The following is a 19,303-nucleotide window of genomic DNA, read 5'->3' on the forward strand; positions in this document are numbered from 1 at the left end:
TCAAATTTTGTGTGAATTTTCAATAATTTTAGTAAAAATAGATAAAAAAATAATTTTAGTAAAAATAGATAAAAGAAAATTTTTTCTGGGTGTATATTTTTTACAAGACTACAACTCATCCTCAGACAGTTTTTCTATACAACCACCGATGTCTGAGCGACAATGCTTTGAATAAAGACTATGCCAAAATGTATACGCCTTTTGAAAAAGCAGCTTATAGTTACACCAGTTATTTTTCATACGTAACTGTTTTTATTAATGAGCATTTCCTCGAAAAATGTTCCAGTTTTAATATATTTTTTTAATTGTCATTTTTAATTTGGCTGAAACTTTGCATAGATGTTTGTGAAGGCAAAAATTCCGTTTGTGCTGTTGGTTTATTTTTTGAACCATGAATCATTATTGAGAAGCTATGTAAAAATGCTGTTTTGGGAAGGCATTGATGACTACAAATATTTTTAGAGTAAAAACAGTTTGTTTGATTGGTGTGGCGTCTTCGGCAAAGTTGTAGATAATAATTTCGTCTTTCCGAAAACAATAAAGTAATAAAAATTTAAAAAAATCTATAATTAATTATCTAAATGAGATTTTTAAAAAACCGATTTTTTTTCTTAAAAATTAAAAAAAGATTTGCTAAACTTTGATGGCTGTCCGATCATGGAGAAATAAGAAACATAAAATCAAAGTTTCCCAAAAAAATGGAAAAATATAGTCAGCGAAGTTGTAGACAGTAGTTTTGTCCTTCCAAAAATATACTGTGAGAAAAAAAGAGAATGTTTTAGAAAAAAGCACAAACATAATTCTAATATATGAATCAGATTTCTTTTCTGCAAAAAGTATACACTAGGGTGGGGAAAAGTGATCGATTTTCCAGAACCAAGTTTTTTTTGTTCCTTTTGGGGCCCCAAACAACCCTAAACTTACCGGAAGTTAATTGGTTTTGTGTCCGCTTGGCGCATTGCATTTCAAATTCGTTGAAAATTTATATGGGAAAACCTACTTTTTTGCATTTATCTTTCTAGAGAGCTCAATAATGATCTAATAATGCACTACATTATGTAAAAGTATAGTATGTTAGATGCCTAACAACTTTGAAGAAGGCACTGAAGAGCTAGGATGTCCCTAAGAAGAGCTATAGCTGTTCAAAGTTGAGTATGTCGATTTTCTGCCAGTTGAGAAAATCTTGTTTTCTGCCAACATTACCAATGTACCGGCGCCAGCAGGATTCCCGTCAGAAAGAACCTGTCGTAACGAGTTTATACGAGTTTAACAAATTCAGGTCAATATTCTAGGCGTAGGTAGAATCTACAACGTGTTTCAGAGGTTACTTCTGATGGAAATCCGACTAACGCCGGTACACTGGCAGTGTTGGCAGGAAAAATGATTTGCAACAGAAATTTCGACATACTTATCTTTGAACAGCACCAGTATTTTTTCGGGACACCCTAGCTCTTTGATGTCTTCGGCCAAGTTGTTAGGCATCAAAAAACCTACCATTTGAAGTCATGAAACCTATGGTTTGAGCTACTTTGAGCTCTTTAGAATGGAAAATGCAAAAACGTTGCTCTTTCCATACAAATCTCCATATAAATTTGAAATGCAATGCGCCAAGCGGAGACTAAATCAATCGACTTCCGATAAATTTAGGATTCTTTGAGGCTCAAAATAGAACAAAAAAAACTTGGTTCTGGCTTTCTGCTATCAAGTTTCGTTTTTTCCATATAACGATTCCCCACCCTACTACACACTATTATATTTTTTTTGAGGACAATATTATTATCTAGAACTCTCTAGAATTTATATATATATATATATATATATATATATATATATATATATATATATATATATATATATATATATATATATATATATATATATATATATATATATATATATATATATATATATATATATATATATATATATATATATATATATATATATATATATATATATATATATATATACATACTGAAAAACTAAACAATCGAAAAAAAAAAAGATTTATTCGACGATCTTTAGTTTTTTTTTATTTCTCCAAGTTCTGTTAAATATTTTTAGTTAGCTTATAGTTTGTAGTTTTTGCAGAAAAAAATCGGATTCTTAATAAGTGAGTGTTTTGAAACATTTAATTTGTAATTATATTTTTGTCTTTTATTTTTCTGAAACATTCTCTTTTGCTCTCACAGTGTATATTTTTTTTGAAGGACAAAATTACTGTCTACAACTTTGCTGAAGATATTGTACCTATCAAATGAACCATTTTGGCTTTGTTTTTTTTTAATTTTTTTTGGTAAACTAACTTTTTTGTTTCTCATTTCTTCATGATCGGACAGCCATCAATGTTTGACAAATCTTTTGTAGTTTTAATGACAAAAAAAAAACAGATTTTAAAAAATGAGCTTTTGATTTTAAATTTTTCTTTCAACGTTGTTTCCTAAAAAAAAGTTTGTTCAATAGTGTATATTTTTTTGAAAGACAGAATTATTATCTACAACTTCGCCGAAGATGTCACACCGATCAAACAAACCGTTTTTGCTCTAAAAATATTTCTAACTTGCCGAAATAGCCTTTTTACATAGCTTCTCAACAATGATTCGTGTTTCAAAAAATAAACCAACCAGCTTTTACCCACAGAAACGTCTATGCAATATTTCAACCAAATCAAAAATGGTCGATTAAATTGGTCGCACGTTTCTTGTAGAATTGCACTTATGTAAAGCGACAGACATTTCTATCCAAACATGTGAAAAGGGCCCACGTGCCATATGTAAACAAGCCAAATTTTCTCGTTTTTTGATTAATACAAGCAAAATCTGCCCTTACCAATAAGCTTTATTGATAAAAGAATTTACTCTTAATCAAACAATCTTATTTGTACGGGTAGATTAAGCTTGTATTTATTGAAAAACGTGAAATTGTGGCTTGTTTACATATGGCACATGGGCCCTTTTCACATGTTTGGCGAGATTTGTGAAAAAAAATTAACGCTTTTAAAACATTTGGCTTAGGGTGAACGGTGAATTTACGTAACTAAAAAGGGGGTGGGGGGGGGGTTTGCAATTTTCTTACGTTATCTTACAAGGGGGAGGGGGGGGTGAATTGATTATCTTACGTAAGAAAAAAAATGTTAACCCTGATCTGCACGAATCTGTACGACATGTGGGTTATATTTTGCGTCTAAGAATCTGAATTTTTCGCATTCTGTTCCCTAATTATTTCATAGAATGAAAAAACGTGTTTATGAAAAAAATGTTCTAAAATATTATTATTTATTTCAGTATCTAGCCCAAGCATACAGTTGAAAAATGATTGCAACAATTATCGCTCGTTATACGAGTTAGAGATACAGAAGAGTAAACACCTTAAGAATACTTTGTCGAAAGAGCAGCAACGACGACGCAGTTTTCAAAGAATATGCTATCGACAGAAACAAGCTTTGTTTCATAAAAATTCAAAAATCCAGCAATTGAAAAAGAGTTTAAAGGCGAGTCAGGATAAGACAACTAGGGACAGCAAACTGCTTAAGACATTGAAATGCAATCCGATGTTACTCGAATCCATGAAAAACTTTTCTATTCATAAAAATGCACGAAGATATCCTAGTATAAAATATACTGCTACTTGTCATCGTATAAATTCTGGATCAGCATATAGAAATTTCAGAGGAGCAGGCGTTTTATGCATGCCACATCCAAAATCTGTCACTAGATGGCAGCAATCCGTCACACTTGAACCCGGATTTAATAGGCAAATCATACAACGTATGTCTCTCATTGCGTCTGGACTCCAAGAACGAGACAAGCTGATTGTGTTACTTATTGATGGAATGGCTTTGAAACCGACAATAGGTTATCATGCAAAAAGCGACTACTTTTATGGTCTTCCGAACGACGGTGTATTCAATGTTTATGAAGACAATGACATTGCAAATTTAGCCAATGAGGCAATCACAATCATGGCCAAAGGAGTAGGCACAAAGTATAAACAAGTAAGTAATTTTTAGATATATTCGTTGTTCATAAAACATAACTGATCTTAAATACCAGTACACAGTATCTGGATTAAAGTAACTTGTTACTTTTCATGTGTTTTTCTGTGAAAAAAATCGGAATTTACGGGATTTTTTTTACATGCCACATAAAAAAACTATATCTTTTAATATATCTGACACTGCGCGGTTGGTATTTTTTCCTAATAAATTAAATTTTATAAGGTCGTTTTCACAGTTCCCATTTCAGTTATTATTTATTTATTTTACTGCTATTTTTCAAATATAATATTATAAATAAATCTATATGTAATGCTCTTTTTTTAATTATTTCAGACCTTCGGATACTTCCTCGCAAATACAACCCTTAGTTGTACACGACAACAAGAAATAATTGAAGAAGCTGTAAGGACTATGTTTAAAATAGGGTTTATACCGGTTGGCGTAGTGATGGATCAGCATCCGACTAATGTCATGACAGCTAGGGCATTAGGTGTTACAGTAGATGAACCAATGTTTGATATAGATGGGCATCCTGTGTTGTTCTTTTTCGACGCCCCGCACTTATTTAAGTCTTTAAGAAACAATTTATTCAACAAGAACGTTCTTTTCGAGAACGAAATAGTTTCCTTCCAACACATACGTGATTTATACAAAATAGATATTTCAAAAATGCCTCGATTGGTTCCAAAGCTCACTCAAAAAGCTGTCGAACTGCCTGCGTTTTCAAAGATGAATGTCAAATTAGCAACGCAAACCCTTAGTGGAACCACGGCTAAAGCTATCAAAACATACGTGGAATTGCAATGTTTGGAGGAAAAAGTGTTAGCAACTGCTTCATTTATAGAGCTTTTCGACCAACTCTTCGATGTTTTCAATTCTCGATTCAAGTTTAACTTGGCCAAGGTTTGTAAATAAAAAACGTTCAATCTAATTTTGCAAATGGTTGCAAATCATTTTTCGCAAGCTGGCAATCTCTAAAAAAGCACAGTGTATAACAATTTTGTAAGATGAATCTAAAGTCCTAAAGTTGTCGTTCAGCTTACAAAGTTGTTTCAAACTGTGCTAGGTATGAGTCAAACTTGCGAAATGGAATGATCCCAAGTGATAATTCACAACCTTGAGAAAGGGCGGGACCATCATCATCAAGGTTATGAGTAATAACTGATTATTGTAATCTTTTTCCATTGAAGCTATTAATTGTTTTTATTTTCATTGTAAATTCATGATATCCTCACTCATGAAAATCCTTTATAATATCAATGTTCAATCTTGGTGTTTTTATGTTTAAAATGAAAAATACTTTTGCATTAGATCAAAAACTGTATACAATAATTGTTTTATTTTCAGCCGCTACGTGCTGCAGTATCAGAAAATAGTGATCATTGGGATTTTCTGAGCAAAATGGAAAAAATAATCAAAAATCTTCAATTTGTGCCGAGCTTTTGTTTTGATGCAGCACAGGTAGCCAAATGCGCTGCCACATTGACAAAGGCACAGCGATTTCCTCCATGCCTGAACGGGTATCTGCAAAATATAAAGGCGCTTTTTATGCTTTGGAAAATTTTGAACAAAGAACATGGAGTTTCCTACATATGCACAATAAATCTTTGCCACGATCCCCTAGAAAACCAATTTTCCAATATAAGACGAGCTTGCGGATCGAATGATTCTCCCAATGCTCTGCATTTCGCAGCAGCACTGAAGTATTGCAGTATTTTCAATAGCCTGCGAGCTGTTGAAAATGCTAACTGTGAAGATGATAATTTCAAGAATATGGTTGATAGCGAAAGTATCGTGGAGTCCGAAAAAGATCCTCTAGAATACGTAGGGAGTGAAAATTGTTGCATGCGTTTATTTTCGCCGATCGATTTTGACAACATAGAACCTTTAGATGCAGCTGAAGGAAATGCTGTTGTGTACATCGTTGGTCACGCGGTTTCTAAGCTCGTGCATACTCCATGCCGTCAAAAAATGATAATGCTGAATAAAAGCGAATTAGACGCAAGCTATACATTTTGCAGAATGAAGCGTTATTCAAAAGCATTTCAATATCCTAGTAATGCTGCGCGGGATATAGGACTACAATTGTTCCTCATTTTCAAGGAAAAGTTTTACGATCTCTTCCGAGAAAGCCGATTCTCTGTTAAAGCACGGCTCAGAGAATATATTCAACATGACAATAAGATTATTTGTTTTAAATGCTTTGGCAAATTGATAAACCGTATACTTAATACTTTCATTAATGGACAAGTTCGCAAAATGCAATATTCAATAAATAAAAGGAGAGTGAGGCGCTTAAAACAGTCTGGTAAAGCAAGACGAATGCAATTACCTCCGTACAATATAAAACGCAATTCTAAAACACGACCTCCCAAAGTACGGATTCGACGAAAGACTTCTGCCCGGAAAACAACGCGAAAACTACCTCCTGCAAGTACACCGGTGGTGAATTTTACAAGAAAAGAAACATGTCATGTTGGTAATAATGACGATTCAGATATGGAGCAAACAAAGAGAAGCATCCAGTTACTCGAACAGCTTGTTGCCACATTTCCTAATCGAGAGAAAAAAATCGTTACTCATCGGTAAAATTAGCTCTAAATAATGAAAACAATGGTGTTATTGCTTTTCTTTACAGAGATTGTCATCATCTTCCTATAGATTTTATTGAAAGTACGTACGAAAAGTATAAGCTTGAACTCCGAGAATTGTTTGATAAATATATGAAGTATGGGCGACATTTGTCAAAAATTGTAGATATTTTGGAATGGTATCAGATATCAAACATATTCACTGATGAGCAGAAATATCGCATGAGTCTTTATTTAGAAGAAAAATTACTGACAGAACAAGAAAAGGGGATGGTATGAGTCAATTATCTATTTTTGATATATATATATATATATATATATATATATATATATATATATATATATATATATATATATATATATATATATATATATATATATATATATATATATATATATATATATATATATATATATATATATATATATTATATATATATACAAATAAATGTATAAATGTATGAATGCGAGTGTGTTTTTATTTTTTTTTGCAGCATACAGAATTTTTGGATTCTGTTCTGATACATGAATGGGGTTTAAAGATTTTTATTACCCTGTATGAATTCCCTACTCGCGAAGAGGCACTCCAGCACGTAAATCTTCAGGAAGAAATGGAAATATATCAAAGTGATTAATCCAGTTGATTGAGAGTACTCCTATTCATTCAACAATTCATTGTAAATGGAATTCACCAGACCCTAAACGACCCTATACATTTGTGTTCAATTGTCTTAATTTCACTCTTGTTTGATTTTCAGAATTCCGTAAGATTTGCAACACAATTTGTCAATAGTAACCAGACGGTAAAACGATTCAGCAACATCGGTTCGCGATGTGTGTTTTCAAATGCATTTAGATTTTATTAAAACCACGATCTTGCACAGAGAGTAGTTAGCTGTGCCAATCGAATGCTTTTCTGATGGCTGTTATGGAAACAAATATGAGCAAATGATTGAAAACAATATGTGCAAATGATTACCAAAATCAAATAACGAAAGTTGACTTTCAATATAATTTCTACTTGTTTTTCAAATGAAATCTTTCTTTAATATACTGTTGATATATAACATTCATTCGAATACAGCAACCGTCCAGTTTAAATATATGTATATACGAGCATATGATATGTATATACTACATGTTCCAGGCGTGAAGCGCGCATAATCTCCTTCCAGTATAGTGCGTCTTGAAACTCTTGAAAATTTTATCAAACCTCATCCAGTAGAAAATTTCTAAGTGTGTAACAATATTTGGCAAATAATGAAATAATGTGTGGGCAGATGGTGCACGATTTTCAGTTTTAGGACCGTGGTTTAACTAGAATTGGGAACAGTAGAAAAAAAACCGATCGTTGAAACAAAATACCTTATTGTTTACTGTTTATTGGTGTATAAGCACAATAGCAAGATGTGTAATTTCTCAAGTTAGTAAATTTACTCTACAGCATCCTGAAATCGATCATCGTCCGCAATCTCGTCCCTCTCCGTTTCATTGACAATAGCTTCGTCTTTGATACCAACGTCACTCTTCGGTTCCGGTGCCAGTTCGAAACAATCGATCAGATTCTTGCGTCCTTCTTCTCCGACATTCATGTCGTCGTAATCACCGACACATTACTGAAAAAAGCGAAACTATTGTTAGAAACAAGCCAATAATAGTCACCAAAACTTACCGAAATTTTTCAAGCATATTTCGGAAACCAATCGAATTCATGAACAAAACCGGAAGGATTCCATTAACTGGCCTGGACACCTTGGTTACACATGGCGAACATATTGCTTCCAACTTCTTTATCGCAGCGTTTGCATGCAAACTAGCACATCAAGCAGACCATAAGTACGAAACGAACTTTGAAACTAGTTTTATTGGCTTATATGTTTGATATTCATTCGCAGCCTCATAAGATTTGCCTTTAGAATAACCAATCGTTTTGCACGAACAGAAGAATACTTCATCGCCTTTAGTCGAGCCCCAAACAAAATTTTCTAAAAAACTGTCAAACAGTTGTTTACAAAATGTATGAAGCATTCTTCAAGTGGGAACGAGATACATGCAGGGCGGCAAAAGTACACTGCCTTCATAAACTACTCAAACAGACGTTTTATCAGAGGCTGGGACTTTCGAGTAGTTCATTTTGTACCAACTTTTTTGGAAGTTTTCTTCCCGAGTGTTACGTATGTCTTATGTATGTGTTTAAACTGTTCCTCAGTCAGCTCTGACAGCTTGAAATCTACGCATGCTTTATTGACTTTACACGAATATGCGAGATAGTCGTCGCCATCTTCCTTGATTGTCTGGAAACAATGGTATCGACGACGAAAAATAGAAACTGTGGCGCCAAAAAGAGATTTTAGCTTCTGAATAGTTTCCTCGAATGAAAATTCACGCGCCTGTTTTGGCAAGATGAAGCTATTATAACGTTCATGATCCTGTGGGCTCAATTTCCGTAGCAGAAGTCTCACTTTAGCGGCATCATCGATTCTGGCGGCATCTTTATCGAACAAATCCACATAGCGGGAAAACCACGCATCGAAAGTGTGTCCATTGTCTTTATCGTAGACAAATTCCACCTTATTGCTCGATAGTGAATCCAGTACCGATTCATCCCGGGACAGATTCTGCACGGCGACATGGGTTTCAACCAGTTGCCGTGCTAACTGTTGCATAAGCATCTGCTGATTGGAGAGAATACGTATTACGGCCTCCGAAATATCTCGCGGTTGTTGCAGCGATCCTCCTGTGTTAGATGCTGCTCCTGAGTTGTTCTCCGCCATTGCTTCCGATCGCGACGCGCGATACTTCGCTTTTTCGTAAATGCGCTTTATACCGCGAAACTTCTACCGCCTCGTCGCCACTGTTAACTTAGTGGGGTTTCGGTAAAATGAGGTACCCACTATGCACTATAAAATATTCATTTATTATAAAATAACTAAGCTTATTAAAGACGTGTGAGCCAGCTTGTGCTATAACGTAGACTGATCTCCGCTCTACCGATCACTGCTTACCATCGTGGCATCTGTCATGCTGACGTTCGTTAGCTGCGGAGCCCAGGTAATATTGGTAATCGGGTGACCATCCAACAGCTATATCTTTCCAAGCCATCCAACCGTCGGTACTCATGTCGGCAGTCTTCCTCGTGTTCTTGGTCGTTCCTCCTCACATCTGTTACCTTTATTCATGCCGTCATCTATCCTCGATCGCTCTTCTTGATATGTCCCATGCAAGACCGTTCGCGTTCCTGCCCTGTGTCACGTACCTGGTTCTTTTTGTTGTTCTACTGCGTTAATTTTCATCTCGCAGCCGCAGAACGAGAAAAAAAGAGAGAAGGGAGTGGATTAACAACAAAACCAAACAGTACAGTCAACACACATCCACATTTACACTGTCAACAGCATGAGAGTCATTCTAGCAGAAAAAAGGAAAAACGTACAACTGATAACGAATTTCTTTATTCCACTGGGTCAGTGCAAACCCGCCCCTGGAATAAAGAAACGACCCCGCAACTCACGACGCAAGCAAGAAAGAAACGCCAGACAGCTGTCGACGTTCAATGCATGGGGCATTGGTATACCGAAATTGACAAAAGTTACGATGCGCGACTAACTATATTTGAGGTGCCAAATGCGCGATAATGGGTCGAATCAAAGCGAAAAAAGAAACGTTCCGACAGCAGTCAGATTGTAACTGGGATTGACATATGGGAATAAAGAAATTCGCGTAGTTAAAATAGCTGATATTTAGTGAAAAAAAAACACGTGTACAGACACATGCATATATGCATACACACATGTATATATATATATAGAAAAATGATAATATGAGTAGTAGTAGTAGTTATGAGAGAAATTGGAAGGGTTAGTAAAGCTACTTTATATCTATGAGTGCAATGGATGGACGTCAGTCACGAGGTTTTGTTAGTAATGTTAGGGTTAGTATAAACCTCGCTTAAGCCCTACCGACCCCGCCAGTATTTTGTTTTGTTAGGTCATGCGAGACTAAAACCAGCGGTGTGATAAGTCAAGCGTAGTCAAACATAAGGAAAAAAAATACAAACGAATGCTATTATGGTGATTATAGAATATTGAGTTGTTAGGGCTCATTCAAATAATACATAACGCGCTCAGGGGTGGGGGGGTATTCAGCGAAGCGTTACATTGTGTGTGGTAAACATGTGAAATTGCGTTACGTGGGGGTGGGTGGGTATTGAAAATTGCTAAATTCCGCGTTATGTAATATTTGAATGGTTCCGTTACTATTATGTTATTACTATATTATTATTTATATTATTCAGCTGGGCATAAAAAATAAAATAAAATATTTATATTATTAGTTGTCTAATCAAAAATTGTGTTAGGAAATACGCTTGACAGATCACCGTCAAGTCCTCCACCCATGGGTAGGGAACAAACATTGTTTATATCGTTACTATACCATATGTTACAATGTATCTAGCGTCTCCATACACGGGCAAAAATGATGGAAAAATTGAAAAAAATTCAAACTCATTTTACTCAAGTTTTCCCCGATAGAATATTTTAAAATCGCTTTTATTTGAAAGCTTAGACCATGAACTAACTTTTGGTGAAGAAAAATCCGAGGTGCATCAAAGTTGCATAATATACCGTTTCTGACACGGCGTGCACCCTCCTACTATTTATCCCTTTTCTAGAGAATTAACCCTCTAGTGCCCAAATTAATTTCTAAACGGACTTCGATAAAATCATTATAAACCATTATAAACACTTTTTAAGTATTTATTAAAGCTTTTCGGAACTTCGACTGAAGCCCGCCAAATGGCGGCATTGGGCACTAGAGGGTTAAAAAGTGTGAAGCATTGAAAACATTATTTTGGAATAAAAAGACATATATTTTGAGTTAAGAATAAAAAGTATATACTACATTTGAAACTCGCCCTTGCGAAAATTACGTCTTTTGATTCATCTGGGGTGGAGGTGCATTCATCATAGGGGGACGCATCCCTAATCCCATAGGAGGCATACCTAAATTGTGTATTTTAGTGAAGGTCAATTACTAACAATATCATATATCTACCCATCGGCATCATCATTGGCGGTCGCATCCCCATGGGCCCCATAGCTGGTCCCAGTGGGGCTCCATTTGGTCCCATTATTAGTGGTGGCGCTCCCGTTGGTATTGTAGGGATCATTCCTGGTCGTGCAGGCATTCCCAACGCAGGAGGCGGAATTGCAACGTTTGGTTTTGGTGGTCCTGCGGTGAATGGATTCTGTGCTATTTTACCTGCCTTAAAGGCCGCCGTAGTGGCATCAATAAGATGTTGTGCTTGTTCTTCCATCCATTTCTGATAATAAAATTTTACGTTGTCTTTATGCTTTCTTCCTGTACAATGAGTTTTTCTAACACTCGGCGAATCATGCGTTAAATATGTATCGCAGTAATCACAATAGTATTTCGGCATGTTGAAACAAAAATTGATTACTAGAAAAATTGAAGCCTCACCAACACCAAATATTTAATCTAGGTTGTGTTGCAGAAATTGGTCGATCTTAGAAAAATCGATCTTTTCGGCTACCATTATCGATTAAATCGATTCATCAATTTCAAATATATTGGAAAGAACACGCTCCTTTAAATTTGCTTTAAATTGAGCAACTTTGACTCAGTTTCACAATGTCTATTAAAACATCAAAAATTGAGTAAGTTTCGTTTACCAAACTGAGTAACAGTTACTCAGATTGTCATAATTTTCTGCTTTACTTTTTTTTTGAGTGGTATTCAAAACATTTAAAACCGTTTCGCTAAAAATAAGTTGTTGTTTGGAAAAACGTGTTGTATTGTTGTTTGAAAAAAGTGTTTTTTATTTGTGTTTTTGAGTTCCTCCAGATATGAGAATGGTTATGGATTTTTTGGCATGTGTACTATTCAAAACCTCAAGTCACAGTTCCCGGGTAACAGTGAACCGTATTGCTGCGGTTTTTAATGAAGCTGCTAAGACAGAAGATACACTAATGATTTAATAAGGTTTGTTTTTTTATTACATATATGTATATGCAAAATACATAGATTTGAAAAAAAAAACTTGTGATTTTGTTATAATTGTATGCAACAATCCTCTGGCAATTTCATTCATCAAAGGGATCAAAAGTCAAAACGAGCAAACTGAGTAGCTTTTACTCAGTTTCATTTCAAAGCGGTTTTCTAAGAAGAGGGTGATTCCTACTCAATTTCTGACACATGGTGACTCTACCCATAAATGAGTAATATCATAAAAACTCTGTTCAGGGTAGGTTCACTTTTAACGAAAGTGAGTGACATCTCACTCAGTTTAGAGTTAAATTTGACGAGCGTGTGTATCACAATCACAATCCTCAAATAAAGGAGCAAGAGTGGCGTTTTGACGTACTATGCTAATGAACATCAATTCAAACAGCGCACTCCATCTATTAAAGGCGTCATTCATAAATTATGTAAGGACTTTTTTCGAAATTTTCGAGCCTATGACCACTGCTACCATTAGTTAGATATTGTCCTTTCACAAAAAATTAGAATACAGGGTATTTTTAAGAAAAAGAAGAAGCAACACCCGCAACTGACAGACATCTCAAACACTGGTAAAAAAGTGCTGTAAGGAATAGCACTCGATACACGTTCAACTGGGGATAGTTAAATGTTCGTAATTGAAATACAAAAATATCCGAATAAGTTTTATTCTCTACACCTCATTAGTTAATTTGAGTCTTTTTCATTAAGCAGACAGTATATGAAGTAGAGAGAACGAAAATTAAGCGAACTGGAAATATGATATATTTCCAGTTCGCTTAATTTTCGTTCTCTCTACTTCATATACTGTCCGCCTGATGAACTTGCGTGTTAACGGGAAAAAGCCGTTGTTAAAAACAGAAATTCAGTTCGAAAAATAGAGTCTTTTTATTTGTTTCTTAGGTTTTCGTTTGTCTTGATCGAGCAAAGAATATCATATTCATCATCAAAGGCATGTACGATTTATTGCCATCAGCGATGGGCACCATTTCGCCTGTTTTTAGATCGTACGGGTTTGTTAAAGTTCGCTTGCTTTTGGCGATTTGATGTATTTATCACAACAATGCCATGATATATAAAATAAAAGTCGTGGGACAACTATGTCTATAAAGCTCAATTTTGAAGATGCAGGAGACAGACATAGAAACGATGCGCTGTACACTTTTGCGGTACTGGAAAACATCTATGTTAACTCAGGAAACAATTTTTCAAAAAAAATCACAGGAGGGTTGTGTGCAAAGCCACGACCGCAAGGTTGAAGTAGAATACTTTTACACAGCTCTACTTACGGCTGTACATTAACCTACGGCTGGGCGAATCTGTTCCGGCCGCTTTTCGCGTTTAGCCTGGCAGAGGCCTTATGCGCACGGTCAACACAATAGAAAGGTGTTCTCACATTGAAAATTAGACACGGCTTTACTGGAGTAAGTGTTGGCAAATGCATCTACCGCTAATACCGCCGCAATCGTACGAAAGCGCGTCGTTTCATGTGGGGAATAATATCAACAACGAAAAATGATGCGCGTCTAAAGCCTGTATTACACTCTTTGACCAAGCGTCAAATATTTGTCACTTTTTGACAGATAAAAATTTGGTCAAAGATAATTGTTTGTCACTCGCCAATTTTAACATGAGGCAAACACGGGCAAACAACAACCATGATGTCAAATAAATTTGACCATTATGTCAGAAGGTCAAATATTTGACCATTAGACAAAAAGTGTACTACAGGCTTAAGCACACCCAAACTGTTTCGCCGTGCCGCTTCCATTTACTTGCTTATAACATCCGCCTCATGGAAGTACCGACTTTACCTACCGCTGAGGCTGTTACCATACTGCTACTGGTACCCAAAACTATTAATTCTTCAAATTAAGTGTTTCATTTGTCCTCAAAAGAACAATTGTTCAATTCCATATCGGATATAATGCAATCGCATCTCTGTAATATTACCGACAGTCATATTCTTCTGAACATAATGATCCAACTTTTCCATTAGAGTAAGTGCCGGCTGATGTACGGCAAAAATCTCGCCCGATCGCTCGCGTTGGCGTTCGTACTCAGGCAGAGGCCTGAGACGTGGTGACCAACCACAGGGCAAGTGCTTTGTTTAATTTGAAGGCAGCCACAGGCGCGACCCGCTGCTATATTCTGTTACTGCTGAGTGCTGATATCTGCTGCTACTGCTGTCAACGTTGTGGAGGTCTATCCAGCTCACCTTCCGACTAATGAATGTAGCTAGTTTTCCCAGAAACACTCTTCTATAGCCGAAGGGTGCTACGTAATAGGCCACGCCTTTCAGTTCAGTTGTTCCATTCCCTAATGTTCTTCAGACAAATTATTCCACAATTCGCATATGATTTTTGTATCCAGCGAATAAACACCGATGGTGCTCTCATACACGCAACGGTTTTAACCCGTATCTTATTGCGGTTTGTAACATCAAGCGATTTCGTTTGCTCGCTGTTGCGTGTTGCATCATGTTGCAACTTGGCAGCTGGGAGACGACGAAATTCTGTTCATGCTGATTGATTGAATCGACTTCATATTAGCTCTACATAGTCGAACTAACTGTGTCTGTGAATGCGTTCTAACAGGGCAGTTTATTATTCAAAGTCGGTTATGCTGATCGCAGTCTTTGCGCTGCCCCTACAGTGGTAAATAAGATGAAATTAGACAACTACAAGAGAATTTGATTGCATCCCGCACAGAATGTCTGCTTGTGTTGATGCCAGAAAATTATTAACCTTCAATTATTTCTTTATTTGCCTTGAAAAAGGCATTTTGCGGTTCAAAATCGGTTGCTGATCACAACCTTTGAGCTGCCTCAACAGTGGGGGAATTAACTGCTCCTGAGACGTGGTGACCAACCACAGGGCTAGTGCTGCTGCTAAGGAAGAACGACTGCTGTTGTCGCTGTCTAGAACTATTATGAGCGGCTCCGGCTGAAACAAGCTCTTATATAGGCCAAATAGCATGTTTTCAATTGCAAGGTATATGATTCTGTCGACCGTGCTTGGGAAGCAATCATATAACGACCAATCAGAGGTCGAATTTTTCGTTTTGAGAAGGCTTGACTATTTTCAATAGTACAATAGTGCGAATAACAAAATCACAATTATCTTCATTTGGGAAGAATCTTAGAAGACTTTCCAATCTATTGCTACAAGAACGAAGGAAATCCATCGAATACTAACCGATTTATTAGCATTTGAAATTGGACATATTTTTCACTTTTTTTGGTTTTAGATTTTCATTTCACATCCCTATGTAGCCGAACTTCCTGAGAGAAGTATTCTACTTCAAAAAGACTTTCTGAAGCATAGAAATTCTCAAGCTGGAACCAACAGAAGTTATGGGGAAACTAGGCCTTCGAATTTCCAATAGCGGTAGGGCTCAGAAGCCTCGGTTTTTCGAAAAATGTCCTCAATGGTAAAAATATATATCAAGCTGAGAGAGTTTCCCAGCTGAAAAATATAGAAATATTTTTTTTTACCACAAAAGGTTAAAATAATGGTCGCAGTGGTCCAAATCTTACAAAAAAAAACACTAGATTTTAACGTTTATTGCATCTCTAAGGAATTTGGCATCACAATTTTTGTTTATCCGGCGGCATCAAAATTATGCAATTATAAACAGGATGAAGAATTCGAAGCAATTTCTAGAACAGTGACCAGAGGGTCGACAGATAGTCGTATTAGAACTTTTGCCTACCGAGTATTAATCAATGGAGGCTCCCTGAACGATTTGATGGACCGGGTTCGTAGCCGAGAAGTGGAGTTACAAAATGAGAATGATTATTGCAGATTGCACCAGAAGCAATCTGCTACAGTAGCAGCCGTTACACGCTATAATAATGTGCCACGTCAGCGTGCATCATTCGAAACGTATAAAGGATACAACAATCGTGGTAGAGGATCATTCAATCATGGTATAATGAGAAATCAAAGACGTTCTCAAGCATTTTGGAGGTGTTTAAGCGCGTACCATACAACCGAGGATTGTTTCCACGTCAACAAAATATGTCGCAGTTGCAACCGCCGCGGTCACAAAGCTAGAGCATGCTCCACACAAGGTAAACAGGAACTGAGCAAGAGACTGCTGGATAGGAGAAGCATCTGAACCACCGGTCAAAATTGCAGCTATAGACGAAAAGGAACATAAATTGGAGGCAACGGAGGTAACTGAAGTTGAAAATATTTGAATTTTGGCATTGTTATAACTTTAACAAATAAATAATAAAAGTGATATGTTGAAATAATAATAAAAAAAAACAAACGAATAGTGATTTAATGTAAATTTTGCAGATGACACAAAGCATTGGAAAAGAAAAAGCAGATATTGGTACGGTCGAATCTAGTAATCATGACGACATGGCAGCGTATGTCGTTGCATATGTTGCAGGAATAAAAGTGCTTTTTTATATTGACTCTGGTGCACAAGTCAATACAATTACATCAGAATCCTTCAGTTTCATTCTTCAGGATGAATCTGCTAGAGGAAACCTATATGAAGTAAATTACGGATCAGACAAAGTACTACGTGGATATGCTTCAAAAGCAAATATTGAAGTAGTGGCTACATTCTCAGCGGAGCTTTTTGTTTCGGACGAAAGACCTGCAGCAATTGAAAAGTTTTACGTGGTGCGCGAATCCAGAGCACTGTTGGGATACAACACTGCAATTAGATATAGTTTGCTGGCAATAGGCCTTGAGGTACCAGTGAAAGAAAAAGCAACCTCGGAATGGCGATGTGAGTTCATACTGCACAGTGTACAGGCATTCTTGGAAACTCAAGAGTTTCCAAAGTTTAACGTTCCTGCTGTAAAGCTGAACTATGACAAATCCATGCCTCCCTCGAGAAATGTATACACACACATTCCAGCCGCTTTTAAGGAATTGACAAAGCAAAAGTTGAATGAGTTACAGGCAACCGGCATCATTTAAAAAGTGACGAATGATATGGATAAGAGTTTTTGCTCTTCCTTGTTGGTTATTCCGAAGGGTAAATCCGATATCCGTCTGGTAATCGATCTGAGGAGCCCTAACAAAAGCATCTACAGGACACCTTTCAAGATGCCAACATTTGAGTCGATTTTACTGCAATTGCATGGAGCAACATATTTTTCTACGATTGATTTAAAGAACGCGTTTTTCACATAGAACTGGAAGAGTCTTCGCGACACCTTACAAATTTTTTTGCCGGTGAAACACTGTACAGATGTTGTCGGTTGCCGTTCGGACTAACAAATGCTCCTGATATTTTTCAAGAAGTCATGCAAACAGTAATATTATCAGAATGCGAAGAAACCGTCAATTATCTGGACGATATCTTGGTGTTTGGATCAACGAAAGAAGAACATGATCGAAATCTTCAAAAAGTATTAAAGAAGTTGAAAGACCATAATGTCAGAATAAACAACGATAAATGTTCATTTGGAAAAGAGGAAGTTAAGTTTCTGGGCTTCAACGTGTCAAGTGAAGGCTGGCAAGTTGAAATTAAGAAAATTAGTGCAATCATGGATGCAAGGCGACCTCAGTCCTCAGCAGAAGTGAAAAGTTTTCTTGGACTTGTCACATTCATCGACAGATTCATCTTGCAAAGGGCGGACAGGACACGTCACTTGAGAGCTTTGTCCAATGCCCAAATGTTTTACTGGGATCAGGATCTTGAAAACGAGTTTTGCTACTTGAAGACGGAATGGGCGAAATCAAAGTTGTCAACAAAATAAATATTGAAAGCAAAGGGCGTATTCCAATACAATAACGTAAACACGGCGTACAGTAAAGGGCGATACTGTCGAGCAAATGAAAATGAGGCGCATAGTAAAGGGCGATACTGTCGAGCAAATCAAAATAAGGCGTAAAGTAAAGGGCGATACTTTCGAGCAGATCGAAAAGGTTGCATAGTAAAAGGCGAAACTATAAATTCTCGAATATCCTGTAGGAGCCTATGACCACTGCTACCATTAGTTAGATATTGTCCTTTCACAAAAAAATTAGAATACAGGGTATTTTTAAGAAAAAGAAGAAGCAACACCCGCAACTGACAGACATCTCAAACACTGGTAAAAAAGTGCTGTAAGGAATAGCACTCGATACACGATCAACAGGGGATAGATAAATGTTCGTAATTGAAATACAAAAATATCCGAATAAGTTTTATTCTCTACACCTCATTAGTTAATTTGAGTCTTTTTCATTAAGCAGACAGTATATGAAGTAGAGAGAACAAAAATTAAGCGAACTGGAAATATGATATATTTCCAGTTCGCTTAATTTTCGTTCTCTCTACTTCATATACTGTCTGCCTAATGAACTTGCGTGTTAACGGGAAAAAGCCGTTGTTAAAAATAGAAATTCAGTTCGAAAAATAGAGTCTTTTTATTTGTTTCTTAGGTTTTCGTTTGTCTTGATCGAGCAAAGAATATCATATTCATCATCAAAGGCATGTACGATTTATTGCCATCAGCGATATAAAATAAAAGTCGTGGGACAACTATGTCTATAAAGCTCAATTTTGAAGATGCTGGAGACAGACATAGAAACGATGCGCTGTACACTTTTGCGGTACTGAAAAACATCTATGTTGACTCAGGAAACAATTTTTCGAAAAAAAAGACTTTCTGAAGCATAGAAATTCTCAAGCTGGAACCAACAGAAGTTATGGGGAAACTAGGCCTTCGAATTTCCAATAG

General features: G+C 36.3%; 2 protein-coding genes and 1 long non-coding RNA gene across 4 annotated transcripts; 1 reads left to right on the forward strand and 2 right to left on the reverse strand.

Annotated features, from left to right (window-relative positions):
* Window positions 1–6,388: 6,388 nt before the first annotated feature.
* LOC129731767 (uncharacterized) lies at window positions 6,389–7,626 on the forward strand. The gene is made up of 3 exons (XM_055692018.1): window positions 6,389–6,582; window positions 6,636–6,861; window positions 7,083–7,626. The coding sequence occupies exons 1-3, from the start codon at window positions 6,497–6,499 to the stop codon at window positions 7,221–7,223; spliced, it is 453 nt and encodes a 150-aa protein (XP_055547993.1). The 5' UTR covers window positions 6,389–6,496; the 3' UTR covers window positions 7,224–7,626.
* A 59-nt stretch (window positions 7,627–7,685) lies between these two features.
* Window positions 7,686–9,029, reverse strand: LOC129731777 (uncharacterized). Of its 2 annotated transcripts, XR_008729086.1 has the most exons (3): window positions 8,261–8,615; window positions 7,966–8,204; window positions 7,686–7,905 (listed from the first exon to the last, which is right to left on the reverse strand). It is a non-coding gene; the product is annotated as an uncharacterized LOC129731777 (long non-coding RNA). The 2 variants fall into 2 exon arrangements; XR_008729085.1 differs by lacking the exon at window positions 7,686–7,905 and having other exon boundaries at window positions 7,940–8,204; window positions 8,261–9,029.
* Window positions 9,030–11,429: 2,400 nt separating this feature from the next.
* LOC129733836 (U1 small nuclear ribonucleoprotein C) lies at window positions 11,430–12,122 on the reverse strand. The gene is made up of 2 exons (XM_055695364.1): window positions 11,641–12,122; window positions 11,430–11,588 (listed from the first exon to the last, which is right to left on the reverse strand). The coding sequence occupies exons 1-2, from the start codon at window positions 12,023–12,025 to the stop codon at window positions 11,512–11,514; spliced, it is 462 nt and encodes a 153-aa protein (XP_055551339.1). The 5' UTR covers window positions 12,026–12,122; the 3' UTR covers window positions 11,430–11,511.
* Between the last annotated feature and the right edge of the window lie 7,181 nt (window positions 12,123–19,303).

Source organism: Wyeomyia smithii, chromosome 1 (genome assembly GCF_029784165.1).
Source record: "Wyeomyia smithii strain HCP4-BCI-WySm-NY-G18 chromosome 1, ASM2978416v1, whole genome shotgun sequence".
NCBI classification, from domain to species: domain Eukaryota; kingdom Metazoa; phylum Arthropoda; class Insecta; order Diptera; family Culicidae; genus Wyeomyia; species Wyeomyia smithii.